Genomic DNA, 24117 nt, shown 5'->3' with positions numbered 1-24117 from the left:
TATGCAAAAAAAGTGTTGAATAGTTGAAATTGTTCATTTATGGATTATTCGTAGAATAGTATAAAAATCGGGAGTTATTCACCCCTGTTTCCCCTATTTTAGTTCCCTCCTTTTACCCCTATTCACTTTTTAACTACTTGAAATACTTCATATTCTAATACCCAAAATTTAGATAAAGTAGTAACTCTCTCTTGATAATCATCTTTATCGGAAGAACAACTATCATAAGCATTAAAATTTTGTTTCATCCATAAATCTTTGTCACCAAAACAAGGGCCATGAGATTTATCTTTTACACGTATAGCATAACCAGGTCTACTTACTCTTGATAATTTAGCGTCCGCGATATTACCTTGTTTAGGAAAACTAAATAGAAAACTATTTTGAGTTGTAATACGAGAATCCCCAGTCGTCCATTCAATAGGATTATAACCACCAACTAATTCACCCGAATAAGCTATTTGCATTACAACAATAGTTGGACCTTTATGATCACATTTTTCATGAAAAATTTCGGATTCAAACCCATCTTTACTACCTCTAACTAATAATTTAAATTTATATGGAATATCTTCAAATTTATAAGGTTTACCATCTTTTCTATCTATCCAATCACACAATCTTGCTACATGTTCTTGTTTTATTAATGTTGAATCAAATGGAATCAATCTTGGTTTATGCAATGGACTAATAGGTCTACTACTTGGTTTAAAATGAAATTTAATTATATCTTCTCTTAAATCTTTTGGTAAAATTGAATTATAAGGCCAAACTTTATCATAAAAATCAGTTGAAGAAATTTCAAAAAATCTTATTAAAGGTATGCAATTTTTTAGAATTCTTTGTAATTCTTTAAAATCCTTTTTCTCCCATTTAGAAACATTTACAGCTGGAACAAGAGAACAATCATCATATTCACCAGATGATGAAAAATTCATTTGAGCAATACCCCATTGAATTAAATGATCCCAAATTTCAATTTCTTCGGTTTGTAAATCATCTCTAGATAATAATGGTAATAATAATGATTCCTCAAATGTTGAAAAATCTTCAGATTTGAACACCAATAAAGGATTTTTACAAATCGTTTCTAAACAAAAATCTTGTAACCTTTTACATCCTTCACGTGGGTTTATCGTACGATGCACTCTAACTACATTCTTTTTCATCCACTCTGATTTGTTATGTAATAAATAATCTTGTACATGATTAAATAATTCTTGCAATAATAACTCGTCTGATGCAATAAGTAATTCGAGAATATGTGACGGATCTTGATTATTTAAATCTATAGTTCCAGAATATATATACCTTAATTTTTCAAAAGAGAAAAGCATCGTAAAATTTAATTTCATTTCGGTGTTGATTTAAAACGTTTTACATCCTTAAACATAACAACTTACTTGAGAATTATTTCGAAAACAGCTGGAGAAACATTTGGTTTTGTAAATACCGTAGAACCATCTTCTTTTCTAGCCCAATCATTTGATAACGCTCTTTTAAAGTATGGTGATCTTGCTCTAAGAATTACTGAATGGGCTTGAAACGTTTTTTCATTTTTTTCATCGCCGACTCTAATAATAACATTATAATCGTCTGAATGATCAAGTAATACGCTAAAATCTTTTGAAAGACTAGTAAAAAATTCTGACATTATGCTACTTTACGAAAGGAGAGGGGAAATGATAACCGCAAAAAAAAAAAAAAAAAATTAAATTCACAAAGTAAAAAATTAAATTTTATGTTGAAAAAGTTGTGTTAAGGAAAGAAATTTATTCTTTAATAAATAAGTGGATGGAATGATATTTATAGAATAAAATTGAGATCGGCTTGAATGATTAGCTGCATCATTTACAACATACTTTCCGAATATCGGAATCAAGACATTGTTTACCTTTTTTTGCATAAAAATATATTATATACTTTATATTACATCAATAGTGCTTTAAAGTGATATATAAGTAAAAATGATAGCCAACTTTTTTTTTCACATTGTATTCACACTATAAAGACTAGCATCAATTTTTGAAACGACAAGTTTCATCATTTTTAATAACCACAAATTATATTGTTAATCAATAATATTTTAGTAGCTGAGTTAGATATTTTGTAATAACAAAATATTTGTAATCTCTAAGCAATGTACCGCAAGTGCATTTGGCATATCTTTTACTAAATATAGCGTACTGAACTTTTTCTTTTTTTATTGGTTTAAATTATAAGCACAATAAATAATAATAAAAAAATGTTATGTGCAGTGTTACGTAAATCAGTAAAAGAATAAGGATAATTGGATGATTAATAAATAATATAATAATCATATGTGGGCGGAATTTAAACCTTTCCTGAAACTAATTTAGATTCTTTTTAAGTTTAGCTGCTTCTTTAATCGTTAGTAAAGGACCAGCCGCAGATGCCCGAAAGTAAAAAATGCGTGTAGAATTCACCCGAGATTTTCGAACGTTATTATTTCGAGTTTTGCTTGATTTACAGTAAAAAAGATTACCTAAAAATTCTATAAAGAAAGTTTCTGACCTTAATTCAGAAGAGTGGAACGGATTTACGGGGCTTATTAATTATCAGTTTCCGTATGAATCATACAAATTATAAATTAAGGCTTAATGTTTAGAAAAGGCTTTGTTTTATTTATTTCATTCATATGACGCTAATTGTTTATTTATGCATCTCATGATAAGTAATTACTACGGCATTGTATAATAATTATAGATTATCTAATACCAAGTTCTTTCATTCTGATTATATTAATGAAAATTTAAATGAAAATCCCGAATATGAATAATAATAAATTTTCCTTGAAAATCACGTGATAAGATCTTTTTAAGAAAGATTGAATGCTATAATTTTAAATATTACACATCCTCATTAACGTGAGCAAGAATAAGTAAAAAGGTAAAACAGAATTAGTAAAATTGTAAATCTACTAACATTTTATTAACTTTTAATTAATTTCAATTATAACTTCTATTGGTTTAATTACAAATTAAAGCAGTTAAAACCTAGAAATATTATTCTGTAATTTGCTATAATTATAAAAAAGAATTTCAAAATCTTAAATAATCTATTAATAATTCAGAATTTGCAGATCATATATATCCCTTAAACTGTTTTGCAGCCAAATTTGCCTGCAATTTTGTTTTTTAATTAAAGACACTTAAATATCTTAAAATATTTTATTATATAAACCAATATTTTTGTAATAAATTTTATAGTATTTTCTAAGTAAAAATCGAAAAAAAAGTTCAATTTGATTAATGATTTTTATCCATTAAACCTAGAAATATAAAATTACCACCATTTGATGCGTCTTAATGAGAAGAATCTGATAGAAATAAAATTGTCCTTCTACAAATATTATGTAACAGGATAACTTATAAAATCTAAAAATTTATAAATTAATATAACTTTTTATCTATCAATTTTAGAGTTATGATTTTATTACCATTAAATGCGCCTAAATAAGAGGAATCTAACAAATATAATTTCATCTTTCTATGATCACTAGATCTTAAGATATTTTAAAAATTCAAAAATTTTTAAAATTTATTTTAACCCCTACAGTTTAAGGAATAGATCCAATTAATTTTTTATACAGTATTATTGTTAAATTATATTCAAAGAGAATGGTAATTTTATTTAAAAAAAGAAGTTACATGAATTTACAACTTATTTATAAATAAGATATATTCTATTAGTGATTCTAAGTCAAACTGAAAAATTTAGTCATTTAACTAAACTGAAATAGTTTAGATATTTAAAATTAAAAGATAAAATACTAAAATTTAATATTTCATAGTATTTTCATAGATTTTTTATAGATTTTCATGGATTTTAATTATAATAATTACCTATAAAATTATTATATAGTATAAGATTAATTTTAATCTAATGTGATTTAATCTGGATAATTTAACCATTAGTAAATTTATATAATTATATAATTTTACCCAAATTTTTAAAAAAAATGTAAATTATGATTACAATAAAAAATAAAGAAATTTCAAAGTTTATATGAGATATTTGAATATAGGTCATATGAAATATAATGACACCAATGTCACACCCTTTTGCTTTTTCTATGTAATATATGTATTTTTGACTGCTTTGCAAGTTTACTTAAGGCATCAAAGGGGTTTTAAATGCTGTTTTTGACTTACATATGAAAAACTGTCTTTGCTGATCATTTCCTAAATTTTTTTTAAGAAACGTTAGCAAAATCAATTATTCATAGGTAAAGTCAAAACTGACATTCAAAAGCACCTTTAATGCTTTAGGTAAACTTGTAAAGCAGGCAAAAATCCATTTATCTACTAATTTTGAAGTTTATATTATTAGTCAAAATGGCAATAATCACATGATCCGGGTTCAAACATTCCGTATACAAATAGAAATTGCTAAAAATAAAAGACATGTAAAAAAATTTGGTCATTATACTCTATAATATTCAAATAAATAAAATCTATATAAAGTAAAATAGATAATAATACAAATAATTTTTTTTTTAAAAAAAAAATATTAATGTAAAATATAAATTTTAAGGAAGTAATTTAACCTAGATTATTTAATTTAGGAAGCAAGTTAGTAAAATTCTTTTTTTTTTGCAATGCATATAATAATTTATTAAATATAAAAAAAGTCTAATTACAAAAGTAAAGAAAAACTTATTGTTTATTTAACATTATTAATTACTATATTTACATATACACTGTCAAACTGTTGGGTAACAACTGAATTGAAATTCAGTGAAATGATCTTAACTTGATAAGCCTTATTTTCATTGTTCATAAAAATTGTAGAACCTGTTATGCTCTAATATAGAAATGAGGGTTAATTAACTATAATTAATTAATAGTTAATTTGATTAATTATATTTAACTAAAATTGGTTAATTAATAATTAATTTAGTTAATTATAAATTAACTAATCAAAAAAGAAATTTAAATTATATGATTAATTTAAACTAATAAATTAATATATTTTAACTAAAATTATAAAATTAATCAATAGTTAAATAACAGTTAATTAACCAAATTATAATTAACTATTAATTTATCTAATATCATAAATTTTTTGTTTCTGTAAAATAAAGTCTATCTAATCGCTTTTTTATCTATTTCATCAATATACTACTTTAAATAAAAGTTTGCATACAAATTGTTAGATCTAATAACCATTGACATAGATAATATAATAGACAAAAAGCTAAACTAATAAGTTGCACGAATTTTTCTACTTTCATATTAGATTATTTAGAAGTCTTAATATTATTGCAAAAGATTAAATATATAAATGGCAATGTAATTCTTATAGGATACCTTAATACAGTATTAAAAAAAGTACTGAAAAGTTTTAAAGTAACCTAAACACATAACTTAAAATAAAATTACAAATCTAAAATATAAAAATATAAAAAAAAAATATAAATATAAAAGAAAATAAAATAGAAAATTTTATATATAAATGAAATAAAAATTATAGAAAAAATAAAAGAAAAATATTTATAAATAAAATTAATGAAAAAAAAACAGTCCTATCTACATAAGTATTTTGTCATAAATTTATTATAATCTTTTTTCTTGATATAAAAAAATATCCAAGTATAAGATTTATCGCCATTTTCAAAATGGTATATGCAGCTCGATCATGCATGAAATTCGAATACTGATTATGATTATTAGTCATATGATCAAAATAAATAAAATTGGCTAATCAAATATTTTAACGGTCATGTGAGTATGTGACAATAAGTGAAAAAAATCATTGCTTCGCGAAAAAATTAATTTTTATTTAAAATTTTATTTGTTTTATAATTTCAATCTCTCCTTTATACAATTACAAATTAAATCCTTATAAGGCTTCAATTTTACAATATAAAAATTCCAAATTTTCATATAGAATTTCTGTAAAGATAAAGAGAAAATAAATACAAAGTCAATATCATTATTATAAAAATGTTTAGAATTTTTTAAAATAACCATTTAAACTTGATAAAACTTTAGTCTAAGCAACACCATACCTGTTAAATAACTTATTTAATTTTTTAACTTAGCTTTTAACTTGTTTTGAAGCATAAAATATCTATTGTTATAAAATTGTAAAAATAAGCATACACAGTTAGATAGTTTCGCTAAAATTCAATAAATCTAAATTCTAAACATTCCAATATTTACAGAAAAACTTTATATAGCCTTTTAAAACCTTTTAATTAACCAAAAATACTAAATTATTTTATAATAATGCAATATAATGTAATAGGCAAAAAATTTAAAATTACTTACAAAATTTATTAACACTATTAATGTAATTGATTATAATTATTATAAAAAGAGAGAAAATGGTATCTGTGAATAGAAAAAAAATGTAAGAACGTTAAAGTTTTAGAGAAAATCATTAGTTATTGATGGTAAACTCAATAATTGCCAATAATCTCAAACTTTGGACGAAAGAAACTCAAAACTGTATATAATAAATTGACTTATAACTCAAGGAAAAGCTGTAAATAAACCTATTAACACAAGTTCTGGCAGGGAATCTTAGGTAATAGTTAGAAAAGAATGCGAAACATATATTGAGTTTAAAATATTCAGTGAAAATCTGGAAATTTTTTTTAATCAGATGATCAATATTGCACACATCATTTTGAAAACGGCGATAATTATTAAATTGAAGATTATTTAAAAAATTACTAAAGATTATTTTTATAAATTCAATTAAATGATATTAATCCTATAAAAAAAATTCTTTAAAATATATTTAAAATGTACTTATATATTTTAAGTACATTTTAAAGAATTTTTTTTTTTTATAGGGTAAGCTAGTTGTTAAATTTTATATACCAGTAGAAAATTAAAAATAATTTGCTATACTGTTATTATTTTCAAAATAGAAGTTATTTTCATTTATTATTGTATCATCAGAAAATTACAGAAAATATTTAAAAATACCTGACAGCTGATTTTTAATTTAACTAATTTTTGATTGGCTAAACTTAAAATTTTATTGCAAAAAATATTTTAAAAAAATTTTTTTTGTAAATAGGTCATATAAATAAAATAGTTCATTTTTTATGAATATAAATAATAAAAAGTAATCTGGTTGTCCAGAAAAATAATTTATTTTAAAAAAAAATTAGATGATTTCTGAAATATGATTGGTTAAAAAAACATAAATTTTTTTCCTACCTAATAATTTGAAAAAAAATTTATTATCTTTAATAATTTTTTTCCTATCTGGTGATCTGCATGAAAAATTTAAAATATAAATTAAATAATAAAAAAAAAACATTTATTTTAAAATTTTTTGGATCCAGCTGGTATCATATGACTAAAAAAATAAAAAAAGTGTATTTTTTATTAATGTTTTAGGCGAAACTGTTTTGCGATTAATGTTTTGGATGAAACTGTTTTGTGATTAGTGAAACGTTTTGCCCATTTTAAGTTTCAGTTTCAGCTATTCTGAAACTGCCAAAACCTGGCAAAATGTCCAAAATTTGATGAAACTTCTGAAATTTAACAAAACTAAAATTGTCATGTACATATCTTTTTAATTGGTTGTTAAATAAGTTTCATGTCCAAAATTCAGTTGTAGATTACATGTTTATATTAACATTGAATTTTAAATTTTCAAAATCGCAAATCTAAATTCTTTTTATTATTCATGTTTTCATATTTATTTATTTTATTTGCTTTAATTGAAATATTAAATAAATTATATATATATACATATCCGCCAATTCATGAAATTAGCCAAATTAAGATTTTCATAAAGATTTGCACATTTTAACAAGAATTATGTTTCACAAGCTTAAATTATATGTGTTACATAATCAGATGATCTAAATCTATTAAAAAATAAAAAAAAAATTTTTAACATTTATTCAAAAATAACAATGGCAACTACTTTCTTTTTCAATCACTTTTTAATCATTTTTCAATCAGATTTTTGTTAGGTGACTTAGAAAAGTTTATAGGCATATATAGCAAGTTTTTTTTAATCAGTAAGTAAGAAAACAAATATTAATAATTTATATTAATAAGAAAAATCTTTTTTCATTTATTTTTAACCTTAGTTCCTTCTTTTTTTTAGTAAAAATATATACAAAATAAAATGTGAGTTATGATTTAGAGTTTTTGAGATGTTTTTTTTTTGTTTTTTACTATACTGATTTTATTCTACTTGTTAATTACTTTTTAAAATTGATTTTATTAATTTATTCAATTTAAAATAGAAATAGCAAATAAAACCTTATTAAGTAAAGTAAAAAGAGCTCAATAATACCTGTAAAGATCATCTTTTGGTAAGAATTATAATTTTAAAAATTTTTGTATCAGAGTTTTATTCAATTAACAAAATCATTAATATCTTAGTGTATATGTATGTATGCTAAACACATATATTTATATTTATATGAAAACCCAGAAACTACTCTACCTGAAAAAAAAAGATCATTCAAATTGAATTATTAGATGTAAAAATATTAATGATCAAAGTCAAAAGTCAAAAATAAATATATTGAACGTAATTATTCAGCAACTTGTGATTCAATTCATGCGATATTTGGTTTATGGATAGCTTTTGATTATCTTTTTCTAATGAATATAAATTCATTCGTCTAGCACACATACACGTTAAGTCACAGGTTGAAAAGTGAAAAATCAGGCATCAATCAGTCACCAATCGGTCACCAATCAGGTAGCTGATTGGTGATTGATTGGTGACTGATTGGCATTTTTGCCAAATACCATCACCAATCAGGCAGTTTGCTAACTTTTGATCCAGTGATCAGAAAAAAATTAAATATAGCTCATTGGAATCGTCTCAACAAGACGAATCTAATGGTAGTAAAATCGCATTTCTAGGATTAATACTTGATGAGAAATTAAGTAAAATATAAATATAAAAATGTATCATTTATATTTTATTCAATATTTTATTATTAACTATTAATCCTAAAAATATGATTTTACTACCATTAGATTCGTCTTGTTGAGATGATTCCAATGAGCTATATTTCATTTTTTTTTGATCACTGGATTAAAAGTTAGCAAACTGCCTGATTGGTGACGATATTTGGCGAAAATGCCAATCAGTCACCAATCGGTCACCAATCAGCTACCTGATTGGTGACCGATTGGTGACTGATTGATGTCTGATTTTTCACTTTTCGACCTGTGAGTTATTCAATATTTTGTCATAACAATTATATTTAAATTTTTTTAATTTTTTTTTTTTTTTTTCGCAGCGCATTTGCAGTTTTATTAAAATAAAAAAATAAAAAAATATATATAAAGTAAAATTTCCTAATAACTACTCTAATATAATTAAACTACAAACTACTTGTCATACCGGTAGTACTCCACGTGTGCACTGTCAAGTGATCGTTTGACTCCGTAGGTAGACTCTTTTATTTAAGAACAGTCATCTTAAATTTAAAGCTCGATTTCTGCCGGATGCACGACGAGCTGGCTTGGCAGCTTTTCAATCTGAGCCGAGCTGAGTCACGATTAAATTGGCTCAGTGGCTCGCGAGCTAGCTTGAAATGAGCTCGAGCCGGTGATAAATTTCGAACACGAAAAACCGAAACGATGTAAAATTTCAGTACAGCTCCGAAACTGGGCTGAGTATCATACAAAAAACGTTGCAAAAACGTTTTTTGTATAATATTATATTAAAAAAAATGTTTCGCAACGTTTTTTTTAATTCTTTAGTAAAAAATGGTGCGAAAACGTTTTTTTTACTATATTATTTTAGAAAAAACGTTTCGCAACGTTTTTTTAAATTCTTTAGTAAAAAAATGTTGCGAAAACATTTTTTTCATTATCTAATATTAGAAAAAAATGTTTCGCAACGTTTTTCTAAATTCTTTAATAAAAAAACATTGCGAAAACGTTTTTTCACTATATTATATTAGAAAAAAATGTTTCGCAACATTTTTTTAAGTTCTTTAATAAAAAAAACGTTGCGAAAACGTTTTTTTCACTATATTATATTGGAAAAAAACATTCTTTAGTAAAAAATGTTGCGAAAACGTTTTTTTCACTATATTATTTTAGAAAAAAACGTTTCGCAACGTTTTTTTAAATTCTTTAATAAAAAAACGTTGCGAAAACGTTTTTTTTATATTATATTAGAAAAAATGTTTCGCAACGCTTTTTTAAGTTCTTTAATAAAAAACGTTGTGAAAACGTTTTTTCACTATATTATTTTAGAAAAAACGTTTCGCAACATTTTTTAAGTTCTTTAATAAAAAAATGTTGCAAAAACGCTTTTTCACTATATTATATTGGAAAAAACGTTTCGCAACATTTTTTTTAACTTTAGTAAAAAACGTTGCAAAACGTTTTTTTCACTATATTATTTTAGAAAAAAACGTTTTCGCAACATTTTTTTAAATTCTTTAGTAAAAAAACGTTGCGAAAACGTTTTTTTCACAATATTATATTAGAAAAAAACATTTCACAACATTTTTTTAAGTTCTTTAATAAAAAAACGTTGCGAAAACATTTTTTTCACAATATTATTTTAGAAAAAAACGTTTCGCAACATTTTTTTTAATTCTTTAATAAAAAAACGTTGCGAACCGTTTTTCTGAAAATAAAGCTCGAGCCTGGTTTAGCTCGAGCCATGAAAATCATGGCGGCTTCATTTCACTTTAGCTTGAGCCAAAATTTTTATGGCTCGGCTTATTCTGGCTCAGGCCAGAATTTTTTTTTCAAGCTGAGCCGAGCCAGACTGTGGCTCGGCTCAAGCCGGCTCATGCGGAGCTTTAATCTTAGCCATAAAGGCCCTATCTTCAATGTCTGGTGATCACGGGCCCAAAATTTTTTAATTTTAATGATATTATTAAAAAAAATCAAAAAATAATATAATTAAATCAATTTTATTTATGTCAGCTGGTATGAATTTATCATTTTCATGTAACTTGTATTTGCATTATTTGCTTAATAAAGTTAGTTTTTTGAATATAAAAACTTAATTTTATAAATCAGCCCATATGATATATATTTTTACCATATTTATAATATCCAATCATATTTTAACTAATTAGATTACGACAAAATTTTTTAAATGGAAATTAATATTTGGTAGTGTTAAAAATAAGGACTTGTACAAAATTCTACCTTACATCTAAAATAATTTAATGAAAAATGAGATCTTGGAATCATATGATTATACCTTACTATAGCCAATTAAAAGTTTAATGTTTAACACGTGATTTTTTAGGTTTTAAAGTTTTACCAGTTTTGGAATTTTGCACATTTGATGAAATCAGTCTCACCAAATTTCAGAAGTTTCGCTAGATATTACGTTTCAGTTTTGCCTGAAACACTATTTTTCATGACATTTATATGATCCAGCTACTGATGAGAAACTAACAATTTATTTATATAGCCTTAAAATAATCTTATTTAATAAAATTTTATTTGCAAAGGCATATTTAATAAAAAATATTTTAATTAAAGATGATTCTAAAAATTCCTGTTCATTATTTTTCACTAAAAAAATGAGAAAAAATAAAGTTAGAAAAAAGAAAAAGGAGTTTAACAAATAGAAAGTAAAAGAAAAAAAAAAGGAGTTTTTCTTAATATATAGTCAGTCTTTTCTATAGTGAATTTTGATATAATGAATTTTATGATATAACAAATCCTTAATGTAGTATATATTTAATTATATAAAAAAATTTTATTACATTAAATTTTATTTAAAGTTCTAATCAGTTTGATTCTAATCTGGCAATCTGGATTGAAAATTAGGATTGGTTCAGTTTGAGTTGATACTTCAACTCAGACCGAAATATTCAGTTTGGTCTAATCTGATCTGGTCTTGAATTATAAATCTAACCTGAACTGAATCAGGAACGATGATTTTATATAATCGTATAATATTATATAAAATGAATAATTATGTGACAAATACATAATTTGAATTTTACACAATATAATATCACATAATTTGAATTTGTTTTATGATTTAACGCATAATCTATAGTTAAAGAAAAATTTATGATTATCAAATCTATTAAATCCAATCTATTTTTTTTTTTCATACTTTACAATGCTGAAAAGAAAAAAAAATTACAAAAATGTATTAGTTTATACTAAATGTAGTAAATATAAGGATATTTTCCATATTAATAATAAAGTATTTTTTTAATATTTCTGTAAAATAGAGATAAAAATCTACTATAGATAATTATTGTAATAGTTAAAAATATATATCAAATATGAAAAGTCATGAAGAGCAAAATTAAACACAACAACTTACTTTTGCTTCTACTCAAGTGACAGCTGAGTTAAAAAAATAAGTTATTGAAGATTTTATAGAAGCATTTGCAATAGCAGATATTTCTTTGAAAAAGTCAATTCTTTACTTCCTTTTTTTAAAAAACATGTTAAAAAATGGAGGTTCTATTTCTCAAGTTTTAATCTTAAAATAAGTTTACTTACTTAATGTTTTTAAAAGGCATCATCGGAGGATCCTACTTTAGTTACTTACAAGATAGATTATTGAAAACTTAAAATAAAATTTATAATTGAGAATTTTTTGAAGATCTTACTATATATAAATAAAATCTAAAAAAGGAAATACAGTCAACTCCCTCTATAGTCACTCCCGTTATAGTCACATTCTACTATATAGTCACACCAGTTGAATGTTCAAAACACTTTATTATTAAAAACTATCCTATATAGTCACAATCTATCTATAGTCACTATCACACCTATCCTCAAAAATCTTATATTAAAAAGAACCGTTTATAATCACAGTTATATAAAGAATATATTAAATAACTTGGCATCTAATAATCGTACAAAGATGTATCATAGCTTGTTAGAATCGTCTCACTGAGATGAATCGAATGGTGGTAGTTTTATCCTTTTGCGATCACTGGCTGATGAGTTATTCAACAAAATGTTAAGCATCGGCATTATTATATTTCTTGATTTACGTTTACTGCGCCATTTAACATTTTGCTAAATTTCTCAGTACCTAGTGATTGTAAAAAGACGATTAATAGCTCGTTGGAATCGCCTCATCAAGACGAATCGAATGGTGGTAAGCTCATCTCTCTGTGATCAATATTGACGGAGTTACTACTTAAAAACCATTTAATATTTTTTAATTTCGGAAAATGATCTAGTGATTGGATTTCGATGTATTTTATACCATTAGATTCGTCGCATTAAGACGAATCGAATGGTAGTAAGATTGTCTCTCTAGGATCAATATTGGCAGAGTTATTACACAAAAACCATTAATATTTTTTAATTTCGGAAATTAATCTAGTGATTGGATTTCGATGTATTTTATACCATTAGAACCGTCTCATCAAGACGAATCGAATGGCGGTAAGATCGTCTCTCTAGGATCAATATTGGCAGAGTTATTACACAAAAACCATTAATATTTTTTTAATTTCGGAAATTAATCTAGTGATTGGATTTCGATGTATTTTATACCATTAGAACCGTCTCATCAAGACGAATCGAATGGCGGTAAGATCATCTCTCTACAATTAATATTGGCGGAGTTACGATACAATAAAGTTTTGAGTATAATTTTAGCTAAAATTATGTTAATTTTTGGCCGGAATTATGATATACTAATAAGAAATTTTTTATATAGTCACATCTCTTTATAATCACCAAATATGGACTGTCCCAAATGTGTGACTATAAAGAGAGTTGACTGTATTACACTAAGTTGTTATGATTTTTTTCCTTTTTAGATTAATTAACCAATAGAATTGCTGGTAAAATTACTAGTAAATTTAAAATTTTTCCTGAAGACCTTTATTACTAGGAGTAAGTGGAGTCCTATCATTAGTATTTTAAATTGTTTTTTAATTCAAAACCTGTAACTATAATTAGAATTCTGATTTGATTTGATCTGATCCAGATCTGATTTAGTCAAATTCAGATCAAATCAGATAATTATGACCTATCATATTTTAAATCTATACTAATTTGCTAAAACTCAAAATATAAGTTATAGTAAAATTCTAAATAATATAAGTTTAAATTTGCTTAATAAAATATAATTTTAGTTTATTTAAATTATTTGTAAATTGGTAAATTTAATTATTAATTTACTGAAATTAATAATCTTTTTTTTTATTATTAATAAAAAAATAAAAAATTAATATAAATTAAGCTGTTAATTTTTATAATTTATAATTAAAATTATGTAGATTATAGATAAAATAATAATTAATAAAAATAATAAATTAAATATAAATAATTATTAAAAAATAAAATGTTGCAAAACTAATTGAATGGTTTTTAGCCTGCATTATGCTTAATTTTGGCTGGAATTATACTTAATTTTGGCTAAAATATAACCTGTACCCCAAAACTAATATTTTTAAAAATATTATCAATAAAAGTTAAAAAAAAAGGATAAAAAAAAGTACCAATTTACTCAAATATAAAATATAATTTTATAAAGTCAACACAATTTACTAAAACTCATAATTATAACTATTAATTAATTTTCAATCAATTTGCTCTATCTAAATTATAAGTTTAACCTAATTTTGATTGAATTTGCTAAAACTCAAATATGAGTTATATGTGTGATGTCCAGAATCCTGTTATAGTATTACATGTGGCACTATGAGAAATCGTTTGCACTTTTTACTATAATCAAATCCATAAATTCATTAAAAGGTTCTTATTAGTAAATGAGATATCAATTTATAATTTACTTTAGCAAGTTTTTCGTTTATTTGTAAATAATTATTAAAAAAATTATTTTGAATACGTTTTTTTATTGACTATAATTAAGAAAAAATTAAACCTATTTTAAATTTAGTACAAGTTAACAGGAGTAAAAAAAATATACAATTCAAATTTGTCAAAGATCTTCTATAGATTCATGTTCATCTAAAATTATCTGTTCTAATATATCAAGATAACAAGTATATGTATTTTCTAAATCATCTCAAGCTTTTTCTGATAAAATATTTAAATAGTCATACTCAATATTTTTAATGAATTCACTGAAACATGACTTTTCCATTGAAAAAAACTTTTAAATTCACAGTGCATATTCTCAGATAATTTGATCAGGTTATATTAACAAATAAACTCATTATCAAAAAAAGTAATTAAAAATAGTCTCAAACTTCATTTTAGAATTTTAAAAAAGAATCAGGCTACTAGTAAGCTCTGCTAGTCCTTTTACAAGGCCCAAAATCTCCCCATTTATCTGTTATGCTAGTAAACTCTGCTAGTCCTTTTACAAAATCTGGAACCTCCCACATGTATTCTTCTTTTAATTTAAAAAAAAAGATTCATATACGTGAAGTATTTTAGAGAAAAATCAGGCTTATGTTAATAAAACTCTACTAATCCTTTTACAAGGTTTAGAGTTTTCCCACTTGTCTGTTATGCTAGTGAACTTCACTAGTCCTTTTAAAAGACTCAGAGTCTTCTCATATATGCTCTTCTTTTGTTTTTAAAAAAAAAGATACATATTTTAGAAGAGTTAGGCTTTGCCAAAAAAAACTTGCCTGAATTATATGAAATTTTATTAATTTTTCAGATACATAGCTAATTAAAAAATGATAAAGAAGTGAATGAAATGTATAATACTATTAAAGAGGAAGAGAGTACGTGGATCGTAAACCATTTAGTGCGAATTCTAGCATCAAATTATTTTTTTCTTGGATTTCTTATAAATTTCTATACTAGTTATTTTTTTCCTATCATTATCGCTAATACAAAGACTCTTGACTCTATCTATATTAGATTTTTAAAATAAATATTCCTATAAATATTGACATCACTTCTACTAACACAGAAGATATAAAATAATATTTTTCAAAATAAAACCTCTTTTAAATTAAGTAATTTTGAATCTACAGCATAAATTCAAAGATTAGCAATTGAAATAAAAAGAAAGAATCAAGGCAATATTTTCTATTGATACTTGTGTTATAATGAAGATATGTTGATTTTTTTATTGTATTATTGTTAGATGATAGAAAAGCTACAGCAATTTTACTGCACTGATAAGACATGTGAATTCAATTAAATTAGATAATATTTTTGTAATACTGCTAGTTATTTCACTATACCTATTATACGTATAATGATAGTCAAAGATTTTTTTGGTGAAGATCAAAATACTGATATATAATAAGAAAAGTAATATGCCTATTTATTTTGGAATATCTATAAAGGTGGGAAGATTGATTAATATTGTAATGACATATTCAAGAAGCCAACCCAAAACATAAATCAACCTAATGCATTGAATCACAATATGTTGTAAAAAATAGCTTTCTTGAATCAATAGACATTATATTTTCTATAATTTCTAAAAGTTCCACTTCTATTTTTCTATTTTTTTAATATTCATGCAAATCTTGAGAATTTTATTATAGTTTGTTTTAAAATTGATATATAAATTTTTTTTTTTTTGCAAAATATTTTTTTTCTTTAATTTTATTTTATAGATAAATTTATATTTGAATTTTTCTAATTATCACTGGGAGGTGATGATTACTGGTGACTGAAATTATGATGATTGGTCAGCATTAAAAAAATATAGTACCAGTAAAAATTAATAATTCTGGCCAATGGTGATGATCATTCCCAGTGATTTGAAGTAAAAATCTTTATATTTAGTATTTTTGTATAATACTTAAATCTAACCCTGAGATGAAAAAAAAATTGTTGAACAACTTTAAACTTTAGAGTTAGCTGAGTAAGCTATTTTTTTTTTAATAAATTTAATAAATTTATTCTTTTTAATACCGTACAGTTCTGAAATTAAGCAACACTTTTTTATTATAGAGTTGCTTAATTTCGGGTTATATATTTTTTTTAAATAAAAATCCAAAGAAAACGAAAGAAATTATTCATTTTTTTGTAATTTAAATGATCAAATGATCGGTATAACGTGACACAATACTGTGATCGATAAATAATTAGTCACGCGCAATCTTGTTTTTCCTAAAACTCTCCACACGATATGCCGCTACAAAAAAAGAGAAGACAAAATATGGTCGTTAGTAAAAGAGTTGCTAATAAAAAAATTATCAAACGACATCGCAACTCATATTCTATTGAGCAAAAGAGACAAGTTGTTGCTTATGCTAAAGAAAATGGAATAATTAAAGCATTAAAGTCTTTTGAACTTGATAAGAGTATGGTTAGTCGCTGGGTTAATTTAAATGAAAAGTGGGTAAACGAAACAAACCAAAACAGCAAACGGGTAGGTTCCGGTCGAAAAAGCTTTTACCCAGAAGCTGAAAAGGAACTATACGATTGGATTATTGAGCAAAGAAAGCAGGGATTAGGTGTCACATATGCAATTGCACGAGTTAAAATGCTAGACATTTTAAAAAAACCTACTATGTAGTCAAGTCTTTATGGAAATTCAATAAATGAATTTAAAACATCAAACCGTTAGATTTCTGCATTTATGAAAAGACATAATTTATCTTGGCGGCGGCGTACTAAAGTTTTGCAAAAGCTACCATCACAAACGAATGAGCTGCTGAAAAACTTTCAAGAGTTTGTCACTCGGCTGAGAACTGAAAAATTATTTGAGATGTCCAATATCCTTAATATGGACGAAACCCCTGTTTGGTTTGACATGACAGGGAATTTTACTATTGATAACAGAGGCGAAAAAACAATTCATATTCGCAGAACTGGCAATGAAAAAAACTGATTCACGGTTCGTTTTCGACAGTTTCCGCGGTAAGATCATTTTATAATCACTTACTTTTAACATCGCTTACTCTATTTTTTTATACTATAGATGGTACAAAATTTCCACCAATTTGTATCTTTAAGGGAAAACGGCTATCACATGGCGAACAGATTCCTTCTGGCGTCATTGTTTGGTTTCAACAAAATGGGTGGATGGATTCTGAACTAATGAAGGATTATGTTGATTATGTTAATAGTAATCTGGGGAAAATGGGTATCGTAACGCTCCTACAATGATGGTATACGATTCCTTTAGAGGACATTTTGAAGAATCGGTCAAAATCAAATTTCGTGACAGGGGTGGTATTGATCTAGCAGTTATTCCAGGTGGTTTAACTAGCATATGTCAACCACTTGATGTATCCATTAATAAACCATTTAAAGACAATCTTCGTAAGGAATATGCTAATACGGATGGCAGGAAGTGGCTCCGGAATGACTGCATCAGGTAACTTTCGCCGTGCTAGATTATCTGATGTTTGTGGATGGGTCAAACGTGCTTGGGACAGAATCTCAGATGAAATAGTTATTGAGTCTTTCCAGACTTGTAGGATTTCAACGTCCTTGGATGGAACTGATGATGAAATTACTGACAATGAAAGTTCCGATGATGATATCATTGAATAGTGATAGTGAATTAATAATGAATAGCCATAATACTACTGTAGTTTATAATAATTTTCATTTATAATACATAATAAAATTATCTTTTATTTTGAATTGTTAAGTTAATTTTAGCAATGTTGATTATTTTTTATTACATTTATTAATTTTTTATTACAGAAATTCGTGAGTTGCTTATTTTCGGAGGTTATTATTATTGGGGGGTTGCTTATTTTCGGGGGTTGCTTAATTTCGGAACTGTATGGTATTTTATATATTTTATAAAAATTTAATATTTTTATTGGTTTATAAGTAACCATGTAATATATTGTAAAAAAGTATATCTACGTATGGCTACACTATTTTAAATTGAAAAAAAAGTCAAACATATCACGTAATAACTAAATCATTCCTCTTACCCCTTAGGTTTATTATTTATTACTCGCATTTTTATGAAAAATGGCATTACTGTATATTCTATTTCATTGCAAATATGACACTTATAAGAACCTCTAGTTTTAGGTTTTTCTCAAGTACCATATTTATTTATTTCACTACTCTCATTACTGTTATGAATACGAATGGTTTCATCAACAGCAATGAGAAAAAATATGCCAATATATTATAAAATAATTAAAACAAAAAAAAATAGAGTAAGAGAGACATTAGTAATGATAGTTAAAATATTTATAAATAATGATATTAATAAAGAACTATAATTATTTGTAATCATTATAAACTAATTTAATTCAACTTTTACACTATAGTACTGTATATTACAAAATTAGAAAAACTCTTCAATTCAATTTTTATACTTAGTTAATTATAAAATGATTGGTGAAGTAATACTACCTCCTCCTCCTTATAGTGAAAAGGATAATGATGATTTAATTGCACTAAAAGAATCGTTACCCTCTCCTTATAACGAATGTGATATAAGTACGTTAAAAATATATTACCACTTAATTATAACAAATTAGATAACAATATCATAATTAATGTTATTTAAAAAACTAGTGTTCACCTGTTGTCTACGACAACAGTTAATATGTAATTCCGGCCAGAATTAAAAGATCTGCAAAGAATTTCCTTTTTTGGAAATTTGAGCAACACAATTTTTTGAAAAGTAACAGAAGACAAAATTTCCTTTTTTGGAAATTCGCGTAACCGACAATTTCCTTTTATGGAATACTTGTTTAACTCAAAATTTCAGTTTTTCGCCAGAAATAAAATTTCCTTTTTGGTCTTGTGTAACATTGGCGACGAATAGGAGTAGGGTTACACAATTCAAATGACTTATTTATATGGTTAATCTAAACATAACGCCCACGTGATTGCAGTGTTTTTTAATATATAGAAGAAGATAGAAGATAGATTATATTAAGTATGTACGAGAGAACAGTGTAAAAGAGAACAATGTTCAAGATGACGAATCATCATGGTTCAAAAATTTCGTTAAAGAAGTAGAAGTTATAGTAGACATGGCAGCTAAAGCTCATCAAGCTGCTGTTGAAAGATTAGCAAATCTAGTAGATATGGCTGATAAAAAAAAAATATTTGAAGAGGAAGAAATAATTGGTAGAACTGGTGAATTGCAGGAAGCAGCTGAAGAAATAGTTGATAAGAAGAGATAATTGTTAAACAGGAGAAAGTAATTGAAAAAATTATTGAACAGGAAGAAGTAGTCAAGAAAAGGGTTTTTTTCTAAGTATATTTTAAAGTAATTTTACCATCGTTCTTTTTGAGTTACTATTAAAATCCGCTTTAAGTTAGCCGATTAGAGTTCTAGAAAATCACCGGTTATCACATTATCAATTTATCATGGTAACGTGACTGGGAGATCCGGATGGATTACAGTATTATACGTCATCTAGATGTCTTTACCTTAAATGAGTTTATCATAAAAGGTATTAGAAAATGAGCTAATTCCAAATTTGGATATATTTCAAAAATAAGCCCTAGAAAATAAATACACAGTTTTAGTTGAAAAAAAAAAAATAACCATGATATTTTTCGTAGCGTTAATTTCAATTCTTTTAGTGATATCACCATGGTTATGGATATCATGGAATTATGAAAAGGATCTTTCGTTAACGAATGAAATACCGACAATCAATAATTTAATAAATAATTCAATAGATATTTGTTCAATAAGTGATATAAAATATGACTGTGGATATTTTGGTATAACACAAGAACAGTGTGAAGCAAGGTTTTGTTGTTGGCGTCCATCGAAAAATCCAGAAGATAATTGGTGTTTTTATAAGAAAGGGGATTCATATTCTTGTGATATTGACCCTGCTACAAGAGTTGATTGTGGATATATGGGTATTCAGAAGGATGAATGTGTTAACAATTTAAATTGTTGTTGGAAACCCACAGATGTTATCGGCGGAAATTATTGTTATTATATGACGCAACCATGTAAAGGTTACAAAGTAGTTAATATTGAAAAACGGCATAATGATCGCGTCCTTATCGCGAATCTTGAATTGAATGGAATTGGATGCGGCCTTTATGGACAAGATTCAAACCATCTGAAATTATTAGTTGAGGTAATTGATATTGTTATTAATAAAATGACGGCATTAAAAAAACGCGTTATATTAATTATTACTTATTAGTATGAAACTAAGGATCGGTTGCATGTAAAAATATATGATCCAAATGAGCAGAGATTTGAAATACCGGAAGAAATTGTTCCTATACCAGAATCAGAACCAATAACTGATGATATGCTTTATACTTTTGTATATAATAAAAGTCCATTCACCTTTTCAGTTGCACGAACTAGTACGGGAGAAAAGATCATTGATACTAATGTTCCTGGAATGAATACATTAGTTTTTGAAGATCAATATATGGAAATTTCTTTTAAACTACCACAAGATCCATTCATTTATGGATTAGGTGAAGTGGTAGATACACTTCGGAGAAATCCTCGTGGAACTTTTCATACTATTTGGACTAGAGATGCTGCAACTCCTATTGCAGAAAATATTTATGGAGCTCAACCATTTTATATGGAAATGAGAAATGGTACTGCTCATGGTGTGTTTTTGAGAAATTCAAATGGAATGGATATAGCCATCACTCCAGGAAATCCCACTAAACTGAATTGGAAAGGTAAATCCCTGATCTATTTCAGTTAATTGATCTGTTTATTTGTAATTGAAAGAAATATGTATATTTATATTATTTTTACTATAAAAAGTCATAGGAGGAGTTTTTGATTTTTATATATTTCTTGGACCAACACCTTCAGATGTTATTGCTCAATATACGAAGGTTCAGTATGAGGAAAAAATTGTTTTAAATAATCTATTCACCTTTTTTTTAAAAAAAAATTTAATCCTTTTTTTTAGATAATTGGGAGACCGTCGCTTCCACCATATTGGGCTCTTGGATATCATCAATGTAGATGGGGATATAGTAATTTGACAATGTTAGAAAATGTGGTGTCAGAGTTTAAATCAAACAATATTCCACTCGAAACAATTTGGTCAGATATAGATTATATGGAAAATTTCAAGGATTTTACATGGGATTCCGTAAACTTTCCACGTCACGAAATGAAAAATTTTGTTATGAAATTACGTGAGAACGAACAACATTACGTTGTTATTGTTGATCCTGGTATTAAAATTGAGGCGGGATATCACCCTTATGAAGATGGTGTCAACAGAAATGTTTTCATCAAGAATTCAAGAGGAAAAAATATTGTGGGACGAGTTTGGCCAGGACTTACAGTGTTTCCTGATTGGTTCAACAAGGATACCCTTAATTATTGGGGGGATATGTTTGAAAATTGGTTAGGAGATGTTGCAGTTGATGGAATATGGATAGATATGAATGAGCTTGCTAGTTGGTGTCGAGGAGAATGTGTGAATGACGAAGAAACAAATTCGGGTGTTCAATCATCACAATATGTAGGTGATCAAAACAACTATAATCAATCTCGTAAACTAAGAAATTCCCCATATAAGATTAATAATGGGGGTATAAGGTTACCTTTGGATGATAATGCATTATCAATGGACGCTATCCATAATAATGGGTTTTTGGAATACGATGTTCATAATTTATATGGTCATATGGAAAGTATGATTACATATGATGTATTGTCAAAGAGAATTAGGAAAGGAAAGAGACCATTCATTATCACTAGATCTACTTTCGCTGGTACTGGTAAATATGCTGGACACTGGACCGGTGACAATTGGTCAAATGTGAGTTAATATTTCGACATTTATTTTTTTTATAATGATTGAACCATGTACTAAATACATTGATGATGATTTAGTGGGATCATCTATACATGTCTATTCCTGGTCTTTTGAACTTTCAGGTTTGCGATTATATTATTGAAGGATAATTTAGAATTACAATTTATTACTAATTTTTTTTTTTTTGTTAGTTATTCGGAATTCCATTTGTTGGTGCAGATATATGTGGATTTAAAGAAGCCGTAACTGAAGAATTATGTTTAAGATGGATGCAACTTGGATCATTTTATCCGTTTATGAGAAATCATAATGGATTAGATGAAGCAAGTCAAGAACCATATTTATGGCCTTCAGTAGCAAAAATATCACGAAAATTTATAAATATAAGATATTCTTTATTATCATATTATTATACATTATTTTATGAGTCACATAAAAAAGGGTTAACAGTATGGAGACCATTATTCTTCGAGTTTCCATTATCAAAAAGTTCATTATTAATTGATAAACAATTCATGATTGGATCAGGATTATTATTATCACCAGTTTTATCATCAAATGTTGATGATGTTATAGCTTTAATACCACCAGGATTATGGTATGATTTTTATTCAAATAAATTTAGTTATAATATAACTAATCCTGATGGGGAGTATGTTAATTTATCAGCACCATTAGATATTTTACCTATATTAATTAGAGGTGGACATATTTTACCTATGCAATATCCTGAATTAACAACTGCAGCTACTAAAAGAAATAATTATTATTTAATTATTGCATTAGATGAAGATGAATATGCTAAAGGAACTCTTTATTTGGATGATGGGGAAAGTATTGATGTTGGTAAAAATTTCACTTATTTAACTTTTATAGTTAATGATGATACGTTAATATTACGATGTGATATTGAATCTCCTCATAAGAAAAGATTATATAAAAGAGAAGAAAATCAAAATGAGTATAATAATAATGGATATAATGGATATAATGGATATAATGGATATAATGGATATAATGGATGTGGTTATAATAATATCAATTCAAAATTGGATAAAATTATTATAATGGGAATTTTAAAGAATAAAAATATTGGAAGGATTTTATTTAATGGAAATTATATTAAAGAATATCAAAAAGCAAATAATTGGATTATTGATGATGATGATAGTATAAAAAAATTAACTTTATATAATTTAAATTTAAGTTTAAATCAATCTTGGAATTTAACTTGGAATAGTTTATTATAAACAAAAATTTATAAAAAATTGGTTTTTTTTTTAAAAAAAAAATTTTTTATACATCAAATAAATTTATTTTTATTTTTATTTTTTTGTTTAAAAAAAAAAAAATTTCTCTATGTAAATATTATTACATCCATAAGTTCTTACGTTAACATAAATTGACCTAGTTTTTTTATCATTTATTACAAAATAAAAGTCATATCAATTAAGATATGTTAAGTAAATATATACATACATATATTTTTATATATATTATTATTATTTTTTTTTTCGAATCTTATTAATTAAAACACTATTAAA

At 25.4% G+C, this 24117-nt stretch overlaps 6 protein-coding genes across 6 annotated transcripts; 5 read left to right on the top strand and 1 right to left on the bottom strand.

Moving 5' to 3' along the window:
• Window positions 1–122: 122 nt before the first annotated feature.
• Window positions 123–1654, bottom strand: OCT59_014273 (uncharacterized protein; the record flags this gene model as incomplete). Its single annotated transcript, XM_066149901.1, has 3 exons — window positions 123–457; window positions 1118–1311; window positions 1404–1654. 3 exons carry the CDS (start codon window positions 1652–1654, stop codon window positions 123–125), a joined length of 780 nt encoding a protein of 259 aa, XP_066002129.1.
• Window positions 1655–16998: 15344 nt separating this feature from the next.
• OCT59_014272 (uncharacterized protein) lies at window positions 16999–17388 on the top strand (the record flags this gene model as incomplete). The annotated part of the gene is made up of 1 exon (XM_066149900.1): window positions 16999–17388. The coding sequence occupies one exon, from the start codon at window positions 16999–17001 to the stop codon at window positions 17386–17388; it is 390 nt and encodes a 129-aa protein (XP_066002128.1).
• Window positions 17389–17689: 301 nt separating this feature from the next.
• On the top strand, window positions 17690–17981 carry OCT59_014271 (uncharacterized protein; the record flags this gene model as incomplete). Its single annotated transcript, XM_066149899.1, has 2 exons — window positions 17690–17732; window positions 17794–17981. 2 exons carry the CDS (start codon window positions 17690–17692, stop codon window positions 17979–17981), a joined length of 231 nt encoding a protein of 76 aa, XP_066002127.1.
• Window positions 17982–18146: 165 nt separating this feature from the next.
• Window positions 18147–18371, top strand: OCT59_014270 (uncharacterized protein; the record flags this gene model as incomplete). The annotated part of the gene is made up of 1 exon (XM_066149898.1): window positions 18147–18371. One exon carries the CDS (start codon window positions 18147–18149, stop codon window positions 18369–18371), a length of 225 nt encoding a protein of 74 aa, XP_066002126.1.
• An 806-nt stretch (window positions 18372–19177) lies between these two features.
• Window positions 19178–19981, top strand: OCT59_014269 (uncharacterized protein; the record flags this gene model as incomplete). The annotated part of the gene is made up of 2 exons (XM_066149897.1): window positions 19178–19286; window positions 19758–19981. The coding sequence occupies 2 exons, from the start codon at window positions 19178–19180 to the stop codon at window positions 19979–19981; spliced, it is 333 nt and encodes a 110-aa protein (XP_066002125.1).
• Window positions 19982–20350: 369 nt separating this feature from the next.
• On the top strand, window positions 20351–23917 carry OCT59_014268 (uncharacterized protein; the record flags this gene model as incomplete). Its single annotated transcript, XM_066149896.1, has 6 exons — window positions 20351–20902; window positions 20972–21473; window positions 21562–21635; window positions 21713–22576; window positions 22651–22695; window positions 22765–23917. The coding sequence occupies 6 exons, from the start codon at window positions 20351–20353 to the stop codon at window positions 23821–23823; spliced, it is 3096 nt and encodes a 1031-aa protein (XP_066002124.1). The 3' UTR covers window positions 23824–23917.
• Window positions 23918–24117: the final 200 nt, after the last annotated feature.

This window comes from Rhizophagus irregularis, chromosome 22, assembly GCF_026210795.1.
Source record: "Rhizophagus irregularis chromosome 22, complete sequence".
Classification (NCBI taxonomy): Eukaryota; Fungi; Glomeromycota; class Glomeromycetes; order Glomerales; family Glomeraceae; genus Rhizophagus; species Rhizophagus irregularis.
Note: the sequence above shows the minus strand (reverse complement) of the source record. Positions and strands in the feature narration are given on the sequence as shown.